This window comes from Protopterus annectens, chromosome 8.part1, assembly GCF_019279795.1.
Source record: "Protopterus annectens isolate FY-2018-M chromosome 8.part1, PAN1.0, whole genome shotgun sequence".
In the NCBI taxonomy this organism is placed as follows: Eukaryota; Metazoa; Chordata; order Ceratodontiformes; family Protopteridae; genus Protopterus; species Protopterus annectens.
Window position 1 is genome coordinate 262,450,172 of NC_056742.1, and position 19,427 is coordinate 262,469,598.

Consider the following 19,427-nt stretch of genomic DNA (forward strand, 5'->3'; position numbering starts at 1 on the left):
TTGACCAGAATCTCTGTAAATTGCTGATATAAAACATTGGCTTTAGACCTTACTTATGTTATGTTCTAGAATGCCAAATGTTGACACCAAAGGATTATCGAATGGCAGAAGGAAAGTGAAGGTGAAGTTAAAATGCTAGTGTAGTATGCTGTAAATTTAAACTGAAAGTTTGGTCTTTGGTTCTGTTATGGAAACTAGGGTCATGTTAAAATGTAGAAAGAAAACTGCAGTATGGAGAAAGACTGGTGAGAGTGATTTGTTTCCATGGCTCTCAGTCTAAAAAAAAAAATCCAAAATGTTCCCCGAGTTAGTGTGTCCACTGATGTTTTTATAGTAAGTAAGGTAGTGAAGCCTTCCACGTGGGAGGTAGGGGATAACTATTCCCCATTTCATTCAGGACTGCTATCTTTTTAATTTTTTTTATATGGATTTTAATCAAAACATTCTGGAAGTGGATTCCAAGACAGTGGTGGCAGTGGAAAGAGCTAATAACAGAGCTCTAGGCTGAGAAGCATTTAAAAAAAACAAACAACAAAAGCTGCAAAGTACTGCAAACTGTTAACAGAAATTGGAAGTAGACTTGTCTATGAAGTTCAGAAGGTCAATAAAGAAGCAAAAAAGGGCAGTAAAAGGGATAACAACTGTGAAAACCCAGAAGGGGACTGAAGGCATTGAAGAGCAGAGGTGGGAAAAACATCTGATAATGACGGTCGAATGAAAAAAATTCATCAATCATCCCAGAAAGAATGTCCTAATTTACTATGAGAATTTTTAAGATAACTGATACCCTGGTAGCAATATACAGAGACAAATAGAATGCTGCAAGTAAAAGAAGATACTTTAGCCACGTATTCAAGTAAGTAACTTATATACAAACTGCTGAAAAGGATGTCGTAGAAAAAGTGTGCCACAGCAATTTAAATATGGACAAATTGGCTGAAATGTAGGAAAGGTCATGCAGAGGCAACTTGAGGTTTATAGCAGTACTGGATCAAATTCAAGGGAAGGAATGCACAGGCTTTGTGAGAAAATGTCTCAGCAAATGGGCTGGTCTTATTATTGCCGATATTAAAAAAGAAGGAACGAGTATATCATATTAATTTGGGACTAAGAAAGCAGTTGAAATCTGTACTGATTAAACTGTAGTCAATTGCTACAGAAGGAAATTATATTATGTAGAAAAAGGGATTATCTTAAAGATTAAAGTCACAAGGATCTATGTAGACACAAATGAACAGAAATGCTTACTTCATTCCATAAGACTGCATTGAAGTGAAACTTTGTTAATGGATTCCACATTACTTTGAGTCTTCTACTCACCTGGATTACAGAGACCTTTGACAGGCAATCTATGTTTATATGGAAGGATGAAAACCAAAAATGACGAAAAGAAGAACGATGCAGGGGATGGCCAGGAGGCAAATGCAGAAAAGCAAACTTTCAGTGGAAAGATTCCATGCAAAACCCTTTCCTGTAGTTTTCAAAAAAGTGACAGACTTCATACCAAACAATGCAGTAGAAGCATGAACTGATGATAGTATTTAACATTGATGTATTTATTTATTGGCATTTGTCTACTGGGTGAGTCTCACTGGGCCTGAAAAGTTCCTTTTTCAGTAGTCGCCCAAGGAGAAAAGCCAGTGCAAAAATACAATTACAGTTAAATGATTACACTTGTTGAGAGTTATAAAAACAATACAGTCTCATGAAAGATAACTGTAAAAAGTGTAAAAGAAAGATGCATTATATAATACTGTACAACACAATTTTTGAACAATGCAATGTGATAATATTTTGTGATAATATATTACAAAAATGATGGCGCTATAATTAAAATGAATTACAAAGAAAAATGCAAGGAGTATAAAATATGAAGTGAAAAAATAAAAGGAGTATTCATTATAGCATACTCCAAAGTATTATAGTATTTTACTGTATATTCCAAAGATGTGTCTGGAGCATTTCTCCCCAGGCCTCTACTGAAAATGGGCTCTGTCCCATTTGGACTTTCCCAGTAAACAAAAGTTAAATAAATAAATAAATATGAACTATTAAAAACAGTTGAGAGGCAGGTTGGTAGGCTGATGGTAAGAAAAGGGGGTGATGTTAGAAAGGTAAGAAAAGTGAAAAAGCAGGAAAAAATATTGTGCGGATAGCAGAAAAAAACTAAGTTAGAGAAAGAGTGTTACAGATGAGAGGAAGAGGAGGAGAATGTGTACAAGGATGTCTTGCGAAAAAACATAATGAGGCAGAAAGACCAGAGTGAGATGAGAAAATGGAAAGCTGAATTTGCAATCTATGTTTATATGGAAGGATGAAAACCAAAAATGAGTTGCTCTTTGAATGGTACTTTAAAACAACCAAAATTATTAAGCACAAGAGAGAAAATAACCATCTGATTATTATAAATACATAATGAGTATTATGTCAAATTTTAAAACTGAATGGGGAGCTGTACTGCTGTGAAGTGTGAAAGTCCCCTGTGTTTTCATACTGTAAACTGCATTACTCTGCTTTCAATAAAGGTTCTATGACAAGTGAGGAAAGAAAGGAGAAAAGAAGTAGAGAAATGAATGAAAAAATAGATGAATATATTAAATAATGAAAACACAAACGCAATGATGTATAACGTTAGCTCTTGTAATGTTTGCACTAAATCTAAGAGTGAATACAAAATAAGACTGAAAGTGCAACAGATAAGATTTACAAAAGCAATGTACTGAAAATAGTGAGTGAAAAAGCATGTTAAACACAGGGGAATATATTTATGGGCAAGGATATTTGGTATAATTGTATAACTGTAATGTAAGTACACACTGGAAGATATTTTAAAATACTGAAATTAAGTATTAGGGAGAAAATAATATTATATGCTCTTTGATGAAAGTAACATTTTTATCAGGCTTCAGGATAACAGATTTTCAGTCTGCAGATTAACCTGTTCTGTCTTTAGTGCTAGTGAAATGCAAATCACCTTTCTTGACAAGTTATGCTTGATTACATGAAGATGAAATCATTTGGTCTGGGTAGTTAACAGATTTGACCTTTAGAAAATGGCTACAGCATTTGAAATAACTAATTAACTTAAAAGGGTGATGATAAAAAAAGTGTACTAATTGCAGGAATGAACAACTGAAGGCATGAATTAATTTCTAAAAGTGACATACATACTAAATAATATAATGTAAGTAGCAACGTCTGGATATCTAGTGGCACACAGAAAGAAGGACAGGTTCAGAAATAATGTATTTAATTTGCTTGCTGCAGACAAGTGGAAGAAAAAGCAGATTAGTGAGACTAACCCAGTCAACAAAAGGTAAATAATTTAAATCAATAAAAGATGATCTCTAGCCCAAAAGGAATACACTGGGGCTTGAGTCTGATTAAAGACGCTTCTAGAAGCTTTCCATTTTATTTTATTTATTTATATTTTTTTACAAAGTGTTAGCTCTTCTGCCTGACAAAATGTGCACATGGTAATTATGCTATTTATTTTTGTGTAGGGAGAGAATTGCGAGTTGTTTTAAAGAGAATAAGACAGTAGGTTCAGTTGGGATATTACAGAAAAACATATAAAGTGACAAAAAATTATAGAAACACTATGAAGGACCACGTTTGTAACAGAATAGAAGCTTTACCATGTTACAATCTGACCTACTTATCTAGAATGTTAATGGATTGGTTGGCAGGAAAAAAAGGACAAGCTAGGAACCTGTACTGAAGACTTCCAAGATGGCTGAAGATGAAGTAACAGCTTATTTCTAGTTCTCCCTGTGTGAAAACAGGAACTCAGCAGAGAAGGCCAGTAGACTTGTTCATGGGTGAATTTCAGTAACTGGCTAGTAAGTGCACTGCCTGGATGTCAGAAGTAAAGAAATACAGATCATCTGGAAAAATATCAGCTACAAAAAGTGAGGAAGAAACACTGACTGGAGAGAGTTCTGCAGCTGTTAAGCAAAAAGCAATGCAACCTTCAGACAAGACTTCCAATAACCTACAGGAGGATGCAAGATAACTGCATACAGGCCTGGTGAAATAAACAAAACACTGATGGAGTGTGTGTGTGTGTGTGTGTGTGTGTGTGTGTGTGTGTGTGTGTGTGTGTCAGCTACTTGGAGCAGGAACACAAAGCACTGCTTTCACAAAGGGTGGTGGAGGACATGGCCTGGGACACTCGGCTGAAGACTCAACTCTATAACTGTGCCACTGGGGAATCTTGTTGGGGACCTGGACATAGAAAGAGAGAGAGTGCTCCCTGGCTGCTCTGTGCTTGGTATATAGAGCTGCATCTGGAAATACTGTGTGTATCTATCTTTGTTCCAAGTGAACGTCCCTCACGGGTGTCACTATTGAGGATTCAGGCTCCTTGATTACTGGCCCAGAGGGGGGCATCACAATTTCTGCATGATCTGCAATAGTTATTGGATGTGAATCAAAGTTCTCAATTAAATGGACATGTTCCGTGGGAAATATAATTCTATAATGCCTAGCCCAGTTATTGCACCTTGGTACTGAATTCATGTCTTTCATACCAAATATTTTCATAAATGTTTTCAGAAATCAGACATCTTTCGTTATATTTCGCCTTCTAGGCCCCCAAATGCATTTTCATTGTTGCAAATCAAATTCCAGTCCCAACTTATAAGTAATATTCCCTGCTAAAAGATGATTATTTCTTCCAATTTCTTTTAAACTCCAAAAACAGCAGTTTTAAGCGGACTATAAATACATGCCAGTGTAATCCTCATCCCTTGCCAGTAGCCCCTTACTATTATTAATCTGGCATTATTCCCTTTGTTCCCTCTTATCACTACGTGAGCTCATCTAGCAATTGACGTAAGTACTCCTCTTTTTCTTTGTCCCTGATATTCTGTGGAATATCAATTTTGAAATATTTTATCAAATTCCTATGCACTGTTCTTTCCAAATGTCTCTCCTATAGCACTGCTTGTTGCACTCTACGTTTTGTAATATAATCAATGAACTGCTTTTTGCTAAATAGATGCACGATTCCTCCCAGTCAGTGTTTTCCCTTCACCTTTTCTAGTTGAGTTTCTTTCCAGGTTCTCTCTGATTCTTTTTTGCAGGTATCCCAGCAGTGTACCTACTAGCTAGTAACTGAATTTTACTCAAGTTGGCAATATCCCTGGTCTGGTTGCAGTTTCTCGGTTTCTGTTTTCTTAGTGGGAGAGCTGATGTTAAGCTGTTAATCAGTGTACAGCCATCTTGGAAGTCGATGTTTCAAATATCCTTGATTATGTTTTAAGTGTTTTGTCATTTAAAATGGCTATTAATGCTTCCTATTAGAGGTGCCATGTCTTTATGTTGATTCCCCAAGTGCTGTGATAGATTTAGCTCTCATCTTCCCATTAACACAGACCTCTAGCACTATTTTCCCATGGATCACTCATTTTCTACTTAGCAGAACTGGACTCTATTACTGTCTACACAATTCTAGCATGCCTGAATGCATGCATGTGTATTATCAGATTCTATTTTCTTTTGAACCTCAACATGAATTTCAAATGACACCTCCAGGTGCATCTGCAGTTAACTCCTACTGATGCCTCTAGACGTCAAATATTGCTTGCTCGTATTTGCATCAATAATTCCAAAACCATGCTATGTACAAGGTTTTAAAAGATCTCATCTTAAAGCATACACAATGGCAAAATCAACTGCACTACTATTTGACCTCTGTCTAGTACAGGTAAATAGATATTAACTGTTGTTTTTATTATATTAATTTATATACATATAATTTTCACATTTTTCTGAATATCTCAAGAACTAAGTAATACAGACAGAACTCCTTAGCCTGTGAAAGCTCTCAGCTAGATGAATAAAATGCTGCTAACAGTGTGTGTTTAACTTCAGTGGTTGCTGAGACATTGTACATTCTTTACATAATATTACAAATGTAATAGTGACTGTGTTTACTGTGACTTATACAATTCAGTTTAAGACCTAGAACCTAAACAATACTGCCACTATAAAAATAGTTTGTGCTGAAGGGTTTTCCATTTATACTTCTTTCATAGTATATATGGTTACAGAGATATGAACATTTGTTTGAAATGTGAGGACATAATTTGATTCTGTCAAAGGATGAGGCTCTGCCCATTGTAAGTCAAGAGTACAAACTTCATGAGCGCCACTGGCGTGAATGCCAAGTATCTTGTTCTTATGGAAATATATCCTCCTGAAGCTATGTGCCTAGATCCTGATGTTAAACTTTTATAACCTCGTGATCACTGTACATCAATGGTGGTAAAACTTGGCATGAAGTAATGGTAATTTCTTTAGGAACACAAACAATGTCTGGTATATTCCATTCCCTTGTGTGCTTTTTAACAACCTGAAACAATTGTTCCTAACCATACTTTGTAAATACTTTTCTTACTAATGTTATTGAATCAATATTATTCTAGTCTGTTTCTGGTAAATTTAAGTTCCCGGCCACTATGATTCTTCTTTCCTGTGTTTCATGAAAGAAATGTCTGAATTCCTCTAGGTCATCTGCACTTGATGTTTGTGGTCTATACATTCCACAATTTGTTATATTTTCAGGATCGTCTTTATTGTCACAATTGCGTAATCTACAGTATTGGTGTTATTAAACATGTAATAATCACAGATCTCAAAATAATCTTTAATCATACCTCTCAAGTGTACCTCATTTCGATGAACGTTCCTCATTTAGGATCTTAAAAAGTTCATGTTGCTCGAAGTTCCACATTGAAAGGGCCTGTCACACATTCAGCGTTAGCAATATTTTAGCTGATATCAATGTTAAATAGAACTGAATCATATTATTTCATTAAAAGACCTATTCTATAAGTAAAATATCACATTTTATCCATCCTACGAGCTTCTGAGTTGAAGCTGTTAGTCAGCCATTAGTAAGTGTTCCACATTTTGCCCATCTGTTCCACATTATGAGAGGCAGTGTTCTTCATTTTGGAGATGGAAGGTTAAAAGCTACGTCTTTAATCCATACCATAAGGCATTCACTTGATTTTTTGTTACAGTACATTTATACCCTGACAAAATTGGTTTCCGGTCATTTTTCTTTAACCACAATACCATCCTCAGTTGTGTGGGAATGCAGCAACCCCCCCCCCCCCAAAAAAAGAAATTACTAATGCCCTTTTATTAACAACCATCAGAGATGCATCAAATGTTGTTGTCTGGTAAATGGTACATTTTCAACCAGGCAAAAATCCTTTCTTGTTAAATACTGCAAATATATCTGATGCTAAATTTCTCTTCTTTGGTCTTGCCAGCTGCATCCCATGCTGTCTAAACATATGTGCCTAAAATTAGGCTTGGATGCTCTACGCATTTCCATTTTTTTAAAACAGTTCTTTTTTCATGTAGGTATTTACCCAAAATATTTTTATTCATAGCAACCTGACTTTTTTTTCTATATGCGACTTGTGAGAAATACCTCTTAACACCTGTACGAGCTATGCTAAGAGGGCTATAAGTTCCCAATTAACATTTAGGTTCATAGGAAATTACTATGCAAATGGCTTAAGAGACCTTACAGTCCTAGCTAATATTATCTGAATTTTACCTTATTTATGATCCCCAGGGGCTAAAGGATGGCTTAGGATGCGGCCTACTATTTTGAGTATTTTACAGACTGTCCCTGTCCATAAGAGGCACAGGCGCTACCACAGCAGTGAATTTATGATTCCCCATCCATTGATCCAAACTGAGTTTGAAGAGGGCCAGGGAAGGTCTCTACTTGATGTGAATAGGAATTCTGCTCCAGAGAAGGGGTAATCTCTGAGACACATATTTCTCTCCAACAAATTTTGTTTGAGTCACAAACAAGATTTAAAACCCTAGTCCGGCTGACCCTTGTGTTGTTAGTCTTGCAAATATTGAGCAATTTCTTCAGGGTTGGATTTGAGAGTGCCTTGTAGGTTAAGCATAGGTCACCCTTAATAGTTGGCAGGAGACAGAGTAAAGGGATAGGGCTTTCTGTCTATCTGCATAGGGCATATTGTTTACACCCTGTACTTTGTGAAGAACCTCTGAGGTTGCTATAGCTGTTGTAAGTGTCTAGTCAAGTACATGCACAAACATGCACTGTACACAGTTATAGATCTGATAAGGGCCAAGTACAGTGGGACCAGACCTCCCAACTGTTCCGAATTACTCGGGTTTTACCGAGTTTTGGGGTCCAAATGAAGGGGCGCCACGATTCCCGAGTGGCACCCCTTCATTTCCGATTTTTATTTACATTTTTTAAATTTTTCTCGCTGTCGGAGCTGACGTCATCACGTGCGCAATGACGTCAGCTCTGCCAGGCTACCAGCCAATCGGAATTGAGCTCAAGGAGCTCACATCATCATTTCCGGCTGGCTGAAACGGCGGAAATTCGAGCCGTGATTAATGGCGGTGGCCAGGTAGCAAGTCAGCAACACTAAGAGGAATTTGGAAAGCTGAGCAGCAGTTCGCCTGAAACAGCTGGAATTATGGCAGCGATCGGGCAACAACACTAGGAGGAAGGATTTATTGCGCGAATTAACAGAAGAGGAGGGCTTGTAGTTTGTCCGTCAAGCCGAACAAACTACTCAGGCAGGTAAGGACAGAAGAGTGAATGTAAAAGCCTTGCAAGTAGCTTATCCCAATTCCCAATTAGTTTTTTTTTTGTTTGGGGGGGCATGTTTAGTTTAACCTTTAACTTTGTTTTATTAATACAGTACCTTATATATTTTAGGAATGCCAATGCATTATAGCAATTATGAATTGGATTTCATTTAGTAATACTGCTTAAACAGTCGCGAGTGCGTTACAGTTGGTCTGACTCTGCACTTTTCAGAAAAATTCTTTTCTCGGCAATTTAGAGCAGATTAGCAATGAAGGAAGACCTCATTGGCAACTAATTTGTATGTCTCATAGCTATGTTGGTGGTGCTGTTTTGTGTGTGTGTGCGTGTGTGTGTGTGTGAGAGCGATTGTAAAAGGAAAAGCTGTGTGTTTATGTTGCTGTCTTCCTGCGTGTGTATGAATGAAAGTGTGCATGTGTGTGCGTGTGTATGCATGCGTGTGTGTGTGTAAAACTTCTCAGATGCATAACCTTGGAGAAAAAGAATAGGCTTTGTGTGTAGCACTGTTCAGAGTTTTTTTTGGTCCCAGAAAAACTTACCAGAAGAATTGCAGGCAATTGCAAATGAAAGTCCTAACTCAGGCAGCCAAGGCATCTTAAGGTGAAAGAAAGCAGAAATTTTTCACACAAGATGTTAACAGTATGCTGCTTGAGTGAGTACCTATCTCTGTCAGCATTGCTATAGAGAGCCTTTTCAACTTTTTTTTTTTTAGTGTATTTAGATGGTTATTACTTTTATTCCACTATGGAATACACTGTGGTGTGATGTTTTAGGGGAACTGCTTTACACATTTTTCTAGTCTAAGCAAGTGTGGATCTGCTTACACATGCCTGGTCATAAGACTGCATGTTATTCAACATATTAAAATGGTTGGAGCAGACAGTTTTTCTTCCCTCTGAGCAGTATTGTTAAGATGCTGTTGATGCAGATGTCCATGCAGTATAGATATGTTAGTTGCAACATGTGCATATCTTTTCTCCATACTGGTTTGATGGAAGTGACTTGCAGAAAGGTTGATGGAAATGACTTGCAAATTCTTGTATTTGAAAGAGTGTTTTCATTGTTTTACAATTCACTTTGTTTTTTGCAGAATGCATAAAACTCCTAAATGTGTATCTTTTTAATGCAAAGCTGATCAATGAATGTAGACATATGGTTGTTCACTAAACTAAAAAGCAAGAGTGATTCTGTTCCTTTGAGCAACATTCTAGAGACTGTACTTTTGAGTGTTATTGGGGGGTTGTCATAATGGTTAAGGTGTTTACCTTACAAACACAAGGTACAGGGTTTGATTCTCACATGGGGTAATTGGCTAAGCTTAAAATGGCCCAGAAAGGCAGTTAGCCTAGTGCTAATCTGTGATCCTGTGCTGTGTCTTGCCTCCACTGAGCCTTGTGGTATATGGAGTTGTATCCTGTATGCAAACTTGAGAGCATGTGCACAAAACTGGATAAATTATGATTCTAATGTAGTTCCTACTTTTGAATTAAGGCTCATTTTCAAGCGGGATGAGGATGCTTCCCCCAGTCTCAGGAAATTCTTATTCATTCAGACATGTTTCACTCGCCTTGGTTTTTAAACTTTTGGAGGATTATTCTGCTGTGGATTAATAAAGTGCGGTTTGAGTGCGCTGTTTCCAGCTTTTTATTTTTAATGTTTCACTCGCACCTACTTTCAGGCATGCACTCTGATTAAGTCCAGGTTTCCTACTTTTTTAAAAAAAAAAAAGTTGTATTCTTCTCTGGCTTCAACGGCTATTGAAGAGTGCTGAGATATTTTTACACCTCAGAAGTGTTGAACGGCAGCTTTAATAAGTAGTTAAAATAACACAGTATTTTTAGGTGTAAGTTGTACTTTATAGTGATGGAATGTTTCGTGCTTAAGTGCTGTTTTACTTTCAAGTTAAATTTAATTTTAATGTGGCAGTCAGTCTAATTTCATTGTGAGACAGTATTTTGTTTAGCAGATGTCTATTACTGTTTCTGCATTGTGCTATAAAATGTAAATATAAACTCCAAATAATCATTGTAGAAGCAAAGCAGTATGCACATTAGGGTTTATGGTAACTGGGGTGAAATAGCCTGGTAATGGGACATTGGAATGGCTGCAGGGGGACTCTGGTGCCATATTTTGGTTGTCTATTCTTCAGTTTGGATTTAAAAGCTGGTATCCCACAATTCCATCAGAGTGGGCGGGGTTCTATAATTGTGTATGCAAATTTTATGCTAATCAGTGTACAGATTTGTACCTATTTTTCATGGGCCTTGTCCAGATTTTTAATGTTTCCAGGTTGAGAGGTATGAGTGGGACTGTAACTTCCCTGGATCTGGATGCCATAACTTTACTTATATGATGTGTCACATAGATGGCCTTCTTCAAAATTGTGGACACATGGTCAAAATTCAGGCTACTATCAATCAGTGTACCTAAATCTCTCACTTCTAAGTCCACTCTTAGGGGTGTGCTATTAATGTTGTAATTTGCAGGGGTAATGGACTTTCCAAAGGGTATGATTATGCATTTTTTTTTGCACTTAATTTTAGGCAATGGCCCTGGCACCAATAGTTTGTCCGATTCAGATCCTTCTGAAAAATAGAACTTCTACATTTGCCTTGACTTCACAGAACTATATTCTGAACAGGAGTGGTCCTAACATTGAGTCCTGTGGCACACCACCAGTAACTGGCCTCTTGCTGCATCTGGATTCACCCATTTAACAAGATGTGTCCTGTCTGGGTCATTTGGCTATCCCTCTCATGACAAAGGGATTTATGCCCAGTTTATCTATAATGCCTGAGTGGGGAATTGTGTCAAATACTTTGGCCAGGTCAAGGTAGGTAGTATGCAGTTTTACTCTCATCCACAGCCCTAGTGACTTTCTTAAAGAAGTCTACCAGATTTAGAAGGCATGCCCTTGATAAAGCCGAATTTGGAATGATCCAGTATTTGGGGATTTCCTATGTCATTATTTATCAGGTCCATGATTATTCTTTCTGTGGCCTAGCATACAAGACTAGTCAAGATTATGGGTCTGTAATTTCCCAGGTCAGCTGATGATCCCCCTTTATACAGAGGGATAATTGTTGTGGTCCTCCACTCCACCAGGACAAAGCCAGTCTGGAGGCTGTGGTTAAATAGAGATACTAGTAGGCCTAATAGGTCTTGTCAAGCTACTTAAGAAGCATCCTGTGATACTGCTGCGATCCATCGAATCTGTGATTTTAGCTTCAGAGACAGCAGTAGTGACCTGTTCTTTGATTAACTAGTAGAGAAATGGTGGGGTATTTCTTGGAGATTAACTGGAGGTGATGAGGAGGTGAAATTTGAGCAGACTTTTTCATCCAGCAGATTTTCTTTATCTTCTGGCTGAGTGTTGGTGATGCTGTCTAAAACCAATTCTGCACAATGTTGGGTACTGCCCTTAAGACTGTGGACCAAACTGAAAATGCCATTTTGTTATCCTTAGCTTGGAAGACTATTTTTGCCTCAAATTTTGCTTTTAAAGTCTTGCCTAGTTCCCTGATTTCCTTATTTAGACTAAAGAAGGATTTTTTGCTTTGTTGTGTGCATTCTCTTCAACTTCTAGCTATCACTTAATAGGAGAGAGTTTGCCTTTGAAAAGTTCTTAAAGGTTTTGGAGTTAAGAAGGGAGTCTAATTTTATATTTATTTCATGCCCAATCACTATGTGATCTGATCTAACCAGTGAGGAATCACAGTTGGTGGGTGCGGTGTGGTGCTCTACCTTATTTGTGAGTACCATGTCTAGGATATTTGTACCCTTAGCAGGAGTGCAGACTAGCTGCTCCAGGGCATTTGCAATAACAAAGTCAAGAAATCACTGGACCTACATGATAGTGGATGTGCATACTTCCCAATTAATGGAGAGGTAAATAAAATCACCCATGAGTATGGTATTGGGCTGAATGGTGAGTGATTCAATTAACTTCAGGTATAATGTATGGGTTTCCTGGTTCACAGTGGGGGCCTGTGGCTAGAAAGAATATGGGAATGGAATTTTCCCATGGTTAGTTGGACACGGAGTGGCTTAAGCATGTCATATTGTGTGACAAGTCTTGAAGTGTACTTATCCTTTATGCAGATAAGATACACCTCTGCCTTTTGCCCTTTCATGTGCAGTGGGTGTTCAGAATGTATGAAAAGCATTATAGCTATACACTGCCGGAGTGGTTTCTGTGACTTTGAACCATGTTTCAGTAACTGCATGGACAGGTTGAGGAGTGTTTTCAGGGAGGACACTTTCTAGTTGAGACTCTTAGCATTGAGCAGTAATACTTTTAGCTTATCCTGAGTAGATTTTGCTATGTTAGAAGGTTTGTCTGTTTGGCACTGCCCAAAAACGGCACTACAGGGTTTGGACAATGTTTTGGCCAATATCCAAAAGTCTAGTGGTGACAGGTGAAGACCATCCCTGGCAAAGCAGGATAGCCAGTCAACCATGTTCTCCCAGACTGACAAATATTCGGCCCTATGGAATGACACCAGCAGTTAAGCCAATTATTAGCGTCAATCATTTTCTGTTAGTATTGTGGCATCATCCTTGGAGAAAGTAGAATGCTGCTCAATGCTAGGCTCATACTGGCCTGTGACACACAATCTGAGAGCTCAATCATGTCTCTCTTCATATAGTCCATGGAGGTACATCTCAGTTCCTTTACGCCCACATGGACTATGACTGAGTCATACTGGTACTTGGGGTTTAGTGATCTGAGTGCTTGTGTGCCCTGGCAGATCCTGGCCTCTTACAGGCAACTAAAAGTAACATTCTCCTTATCCAGCCTGGTGAGAGGGACATCAGTATGTATATCTCACAATGGAGTCTCCTATGACCAAAATATTGGCATGTGGGGTGCTGCACCTTATGGGCTTAGTAGCTCAGACAATGAGAAGTGGTGGGAGTTGTCTTGTTTATGTGCATGCCAGGTTTTTGAGGACTGTGTCTGAGAGGCCTTTGAGGTTTGGGCAACTAACTTGTGAGCACCTCCTCAGATGTGGATCTGTGCATCTGGTCTTTAAGTGCAGTGAATGGTGTATGTGTGTATCGCTGAAAACCAATTTACATGAAACAGAGCACCTCTATGATACTGTTCAAGAGGAACCTGGACGAGTGGATGGGGCACCGTAATTTTTTTACCAGGATAGAGCCCACAACCCTCCTGGATATGGGCAATCATCACTAAATGCAATCCTGGGCATTGACTAGCATTTCTATGTTATTACATTGGGATGAAACGGCTAAGCTTAAAATGACCTCCAGGTCGACAGCCTAGTAATCTCCTATGAACCTGTTTGGTGTTATTTGTGTCTATATGTGAGAATCTAGACTCCAGTGACACAGTGTAACTACATCTCTCACATTCTGCTATTTGTCTGTTCCAGAATGAAGTGGTTATCAGTGTACATAAGGTAATTGCTACATTGCCTCAGGATGCCCATGTCCACCAAGTTAGATGCAGAGATAGCAGGAAAGTGCTTATCTATGGTTGCAGGTCCCACTGTGTGCTTTACAAGGGAAAGGAGTGGAGGGTGTCTGCAACTGGACGAGGGATGAGTGCTTATTTGTTATAATATTTATATATTTATTTACAGATTTATTTGACATTTAACTGGGAAAGTCTGACTGGGTCAGGAACCCATTTTCAGCAGAGGCCTGGAGAGAAACGCTCCACACATTAAAACACTGACAAAATGAAAACTACAGAGATAATTATACATGAGGGAGTGCAGCTCAAAATAAGTAGATAGATCTGTGACATACAGACAGTTGGTATACATTTACAACAGTAACCCTTGCAAACAAGAAATACATAGATATAAATTAAAACAGTTACTTTATTACAATCTTTTTAGGTAGACTGTTGGTATACATTATAAAATGTATATAGTTTGATGTCACTGCAAAGACTGTTAGGTAGACTGCAGGTATACTTTTAGAAAAAAAGATTTAATAAAATAAAAATAGGTAGCTAATATACGACAGTGAAGACTATTAGCAAATTTACTGGGAAAAATGGAGGGAGCTTAGTATTTGTAGTCATGTATCAAGTTCTTAGTCATATTTCAATAAATCTAGCTGCCATGTCCTTTTCTGGGGGGGGGGCATGGTGGGTAAAGTATAGTAAAAAAGGAGGGGAGGGTGGGGGGGAAGGAAGAAAGTCTACAAGAGTAAAGGAGGAGTAGGTAGGGAGGGGGGGTAAAAAATGGGTATCCATGTCCTTTTGGAATAGAGGCAGATGCTTGTATCTAGGAGGTGTTTTTTAGGGCAAGTTTAAAATTTGTGTGGTTTGTTACAGCTCTGATGTTTGCTGGTAAGGCATTCCAGAGTTTTGCTACAGTGTAGGAGTAGACACTGTCCAGCTTTTTTGTTTTGTCTGTGTAGGCTTACTAGCTGTTTGTCTTCAGATTGGAGGGTCCTGGTGGGTATGTAAGTTTTGAAAAGTGGGTTAAGTGCTGGGGCAGTTATCAAGTTGATACATAACTCTGTTCTATACTGAGTTGTAAGTGGACTAGAAGTGGAAGTTTGAGCCAGTTGAGGGCACAGAGAGCTGTGCAGTGGTGTGTGTTATGGGGTGAATTTATAGCAAATTTAGCAGTTTTATTATAACAGGATTCAAGTTTGTTTTTTACGGTAATCTGAATGTTTGAACGAATGGAAGCACCGTAGAAAAGAGAGCAGAGCAGGTAAGTAGTGGCCAGGATGGTTTTAATGGTTGTATTCATGAAGTTTTTGTGCCTGTAGAGCATCCCTAGTCTGCAGCTAGTTCTTTTTACTGCATTGTGGATATATAGATCAAAGGAAAGGTTATTGTCTCTGGTCACTCCTAGTAGTTTGGCTTGAGAAACAACTTCTGTTTGAGTATTTAGAGAAAAAAAATACTTTCAGCTGAGAGATTTTTGGCTGTGAAAAGGAGGAGTTTGGTTTTATTTGGGTACAGCAGGAGTTCTGCACTGTTTGGACAGGACTCTGTGGAAGTGAAAGCAGTTTGGGTTAGATGCAGAAAGTGTTTTATGCTGTTGGAGGAGAAGGTGATAATAGAATCGTTCGCATATTGTATTACGCAGCTTTGGTGGGAGGCATTGTGAAGGTTGTTAACAAAGATGTTAAAGAGTAATGGCCCAAGAATGGACCACTGGGGAACTCCTGCGTTATTAGGTAGATAGCTGGAGAGGGTTTCCTGCCATTTTACAGATTGTTGTCTGCCTGTTAAGTAGCTACTGAACCACTGTTGACTTATAGGGAGAGATCAAGAGTAGAAAGTTTTTATAGTAGTCATGGGTGGGAAATGGTATAGAGGGCCTTGGATAGGTCAAGAAGTATTACTGAGGTTAGTAGTCCGGCATACCTGGCTTTGTTGACTGTATCTGTGAAGGAGATTAATGCAGTAGTTGTAACTTTGTGAAGGTCTGAAGACGTGCTGGGTGGGGGTAAGCAAATTGTTTTGTAGATAGGATTAACTAGTTGTTTATGTATGCATTTTTCTTAACAGCTTAGATACGGGAGATAGGATATTGATGGGTCGATAACTGGTGATGTCATTGCACTTACCGCCTTTGTGTAAGTGGGTTATTATGGATTGTTTCCATAGGGTGAGGATGTAGGATTCTGAAATGGATCGGTTGATGAGTATGCTGACAGGATAGGGAATAGCATCAGTGGCATACTTAAGTACTCTGGTGGGAGGTTGTCAGTGGAGGGAGAACAGCGGTTTTGTTTAAGGAGTAACCTATGTATGTGGCGAGTGGGTACCGGGTGGAGAGTAAGGAGAGGAAGATGTTGGTCAGCTGTAGCTGTGTCCTGAGGGAGAAAAGAAGAAGAGGAGGAGTGATGTGTATTAGTTTGGGAGGGGCTGGGATTGTGCATGGGTGAGAGTTTGTGTAGCTGTTTGAAGGATTGCGTAAACTGAGAATACTGTCTATAAAATGTGCATTGAAAGCTTCTGCTATTTGGGATGGGGCTTTATCGGTGGCAGGGGATGGGTTTTCTACAGCTAACCTATCCAGTGATGCTGCCCAGTGCCCAAACCAGTTGTTCTTTGAGCAGTGATGGTCCTGGGTGTCATAATAATGTAATTTAGAGCTAAGTAAATGTGGCAGTTCTGCTCAGTGCTCAAACTAGTTGCTCTTTGACTAGCACAAGACTGACATAAATTTCAGAGGTTTTTATTGGGGAAAGTGCAACTTCAGCTGATTGCATATATACAGGACACCACTAACCACTGCTGTGTGAAGAATAACTTCTTGTAAACACTAGGATTGTATACAAGAAACACAAACCTCAAGTTTTATACTAGCTATACCCAAAGGCCAATCAGGTAAAACAGAAAATGTTTTCCACTAGCAATACCAGCAATTCCCAGCTCAGATAGGTAAAACCAGCACTCCACTGCCACAAGAGTACAGACTTTGACCATTAATGTAAAATGACTGCTTTGGAACCCAAGTGTTAGGGAACCACAAAACAGATGCCTAAAAGCACCAAAAACAGTAGATACAGTGCATTTAAATGTAGAACAGCAATCATTACAGCAGTTAACAATGGAACTTAAAACACTAAGCAAGTGCAGGAGAAACAACAAATAGCACAGAAATCTTTCACAGTGTAATGAAAACAAGCAATGCAAGTGCAAAATAATACTTGATTTTGTTTTTCTTGCCAAGGATGGCTTCAGATGCAAGCAGTTTCTCTGGCATCATCACCAGATGATGACCATCTCTGAGTATATAAGTCAAGCCTCACACAAATGACAGGCTTTTACACGAGCAAACAAACAAACAAAAAAAAAACAAGTTTTACACTAGCTAGACCCAAGGCCAAACAGGTAGGCACACAATAAGCTTTCCACTAGCAATTACCAGCTCAAATAATTTACAGAGTACTTTCTTACATTAAGGTGTTCTAGGGCCTACCTCACATCATGTGTATTGCTCCTGGCAACAGTAACACTATTCAGTGTTCATTATCTTGTCTGCAAATTTAATAGCATATCATTTCTCACCAGATCTGATGAATCTTCAGCTTCTACTTTATTAATATGTGCTCTGTCAATTGTTACAAAGGAATGAGCTTCATCACCATTAGTCTTATTAATACCACTGTTTTCATTGCTTATTGTACTTATAGAATTCTCATTCAGCTGGCTTTGTACATCTACAACTTGAGACATGTTGTCAACTTGTCTTTCTCCTCTTTTTTCTTACAGTAATGTTTTTCAGTCCTTCCAAGTTTAGTTTTGATTTCTTCCTTTTCACCTGCCCCTTACTTCTTTTTTCTACCTTCTCTTTTGGAAAAATAATGCCTTCTTCTGCAGAGTGTTTTCTAACAGAACAATGTTATAATTTTCTGTAATTTGTGTTACAGAATAAAGCAGTGTCCTTTTTAGTATGTATTCTCTTTGCTTCATAGATATGAATCAGTTTCTTTTTCTTCCTTATTTATTGTGAACCACTCTTTCCTTTCTTTTTTCTTCTTCTTCTATTTGTTCTGAATCCTCAGATTGCTGAATACTTGTTTCCTGAATCCCAAAGCTGTCATTGGTAATATCGGGTTTAATGGGGTTGAGTTATCTTTACTGACAACAGACACTTCTTACCTAATTGTGTTTTATTTGCACTTTGCCTAATATCATCTCATCAGTCCAGTCACAAATACATGCAACAGTTGTACAAGCTGTGCCAATTGCACAAGTGCAATCATCATCAGTAAGTCTAGATTTACTATTAATAATGGTAAGCAAATCATCCAACTTTTGACATGAGAAACAAAGTGTGTAAAGCCTAAAATGTATGTAGATTTAGTGCATATAATTCAATGCATCATTTTTGCTCAGTTTTACTGTTACTGATGTACCATGTATGTGTGTAATTGCATTGGGCCTGTATCATGCCTAAAAAGGCATACCTACTTAGTCAGCAAAGATAAATAAACAGAATGTAAGCTACTGGCCAACACAACAGCTTACTTGACAGTCAAAGCAATGCAGTCTTTATCAGCTGTCAGCCTGTTTACCCAACTTATTTTATATTCTAATGGTGTTGGTAGTTATGACAAGACTAACAGCATCCTAAAAAAAAGACTTCCTCAGAAGAGGTTAAAAAAAGACCAAAGACCTACCTGTAGAAAGCAAAAGGCAGCATTCTGATAAGCACACTGGAGCCCAATTTGTGCAAAACCTGATATGGAGTTTGATCTGGAAAAGATAAAGAAACACTTAATACATGTATCTATAAATAAACAAAAGTGAATTACAGAGGTAGTTGACAAATTGTTCGGTAAGGTAGCAGTTATAACTCTAAATCTTAGATATGCTCATCAGCTTTGGTACTTCAAAGCAGTCTTAAAGGACATCTCAATTCTACAGCAAGCGACCGTCCTTAATGATGATTTCATGAAGGGAAAGGTCACAACCTTTTGTCTCATCACTTCTTTTTCATCTTGTGAAGTCGACTGAGAAAAAAACAAAGCAAGAGGCTCTGAAAATGAAGAAACCAATGTGAAGTTGCAGAATAACAATAGAGGAAAAAGGATAGTCTGTTGACGTAACATCTGGTAAATATACAGAGCTAAGGTTGTTAACTGTGCAGCTAACAAATCTTCTTCATTGCCAGACTCAAATGGCAGATATGACATAATGAATGAATACCATATTTTATCATCGGAGAAAGAGGAAGGCCCCCAATTAAATTAAAGGGAAATCAGTTCTTGCACAACTACTCAACAACTCTTTAATAAGCATGTGAATGACCAAGTGGGTTGCAGGAACACAGATGTCCTGTACAAGAAAGTT

The 19,427-nt window shown here is 38.3% G+C and overlaps 1 protein-coding gene across 2 annotated transcripts in view; it reads right to left on the reverse strand.

The window, feature by feature from the left end:
* Positions 1 to 19,427, reverse strand: part of FANCA (FA complementation group A) — a 2,214,801-nt gene that overhangs the window by 230,820 nt on the left and 1,964,554 nt on the right. For both annotated transcript variants that reach the window (XM_044081851.1, XM_044081852.1), the window contains exon 41: positions 18,755 to 18,830. In XM_044081851.1, coding sequence (XP_043937786.1) covers positions 18,755 to 18,830 — 76 coding nt within the window. The remainder of the gene's footprint in view (positions 1 to 18,754; positions 18,831 to 19,427) is intronic.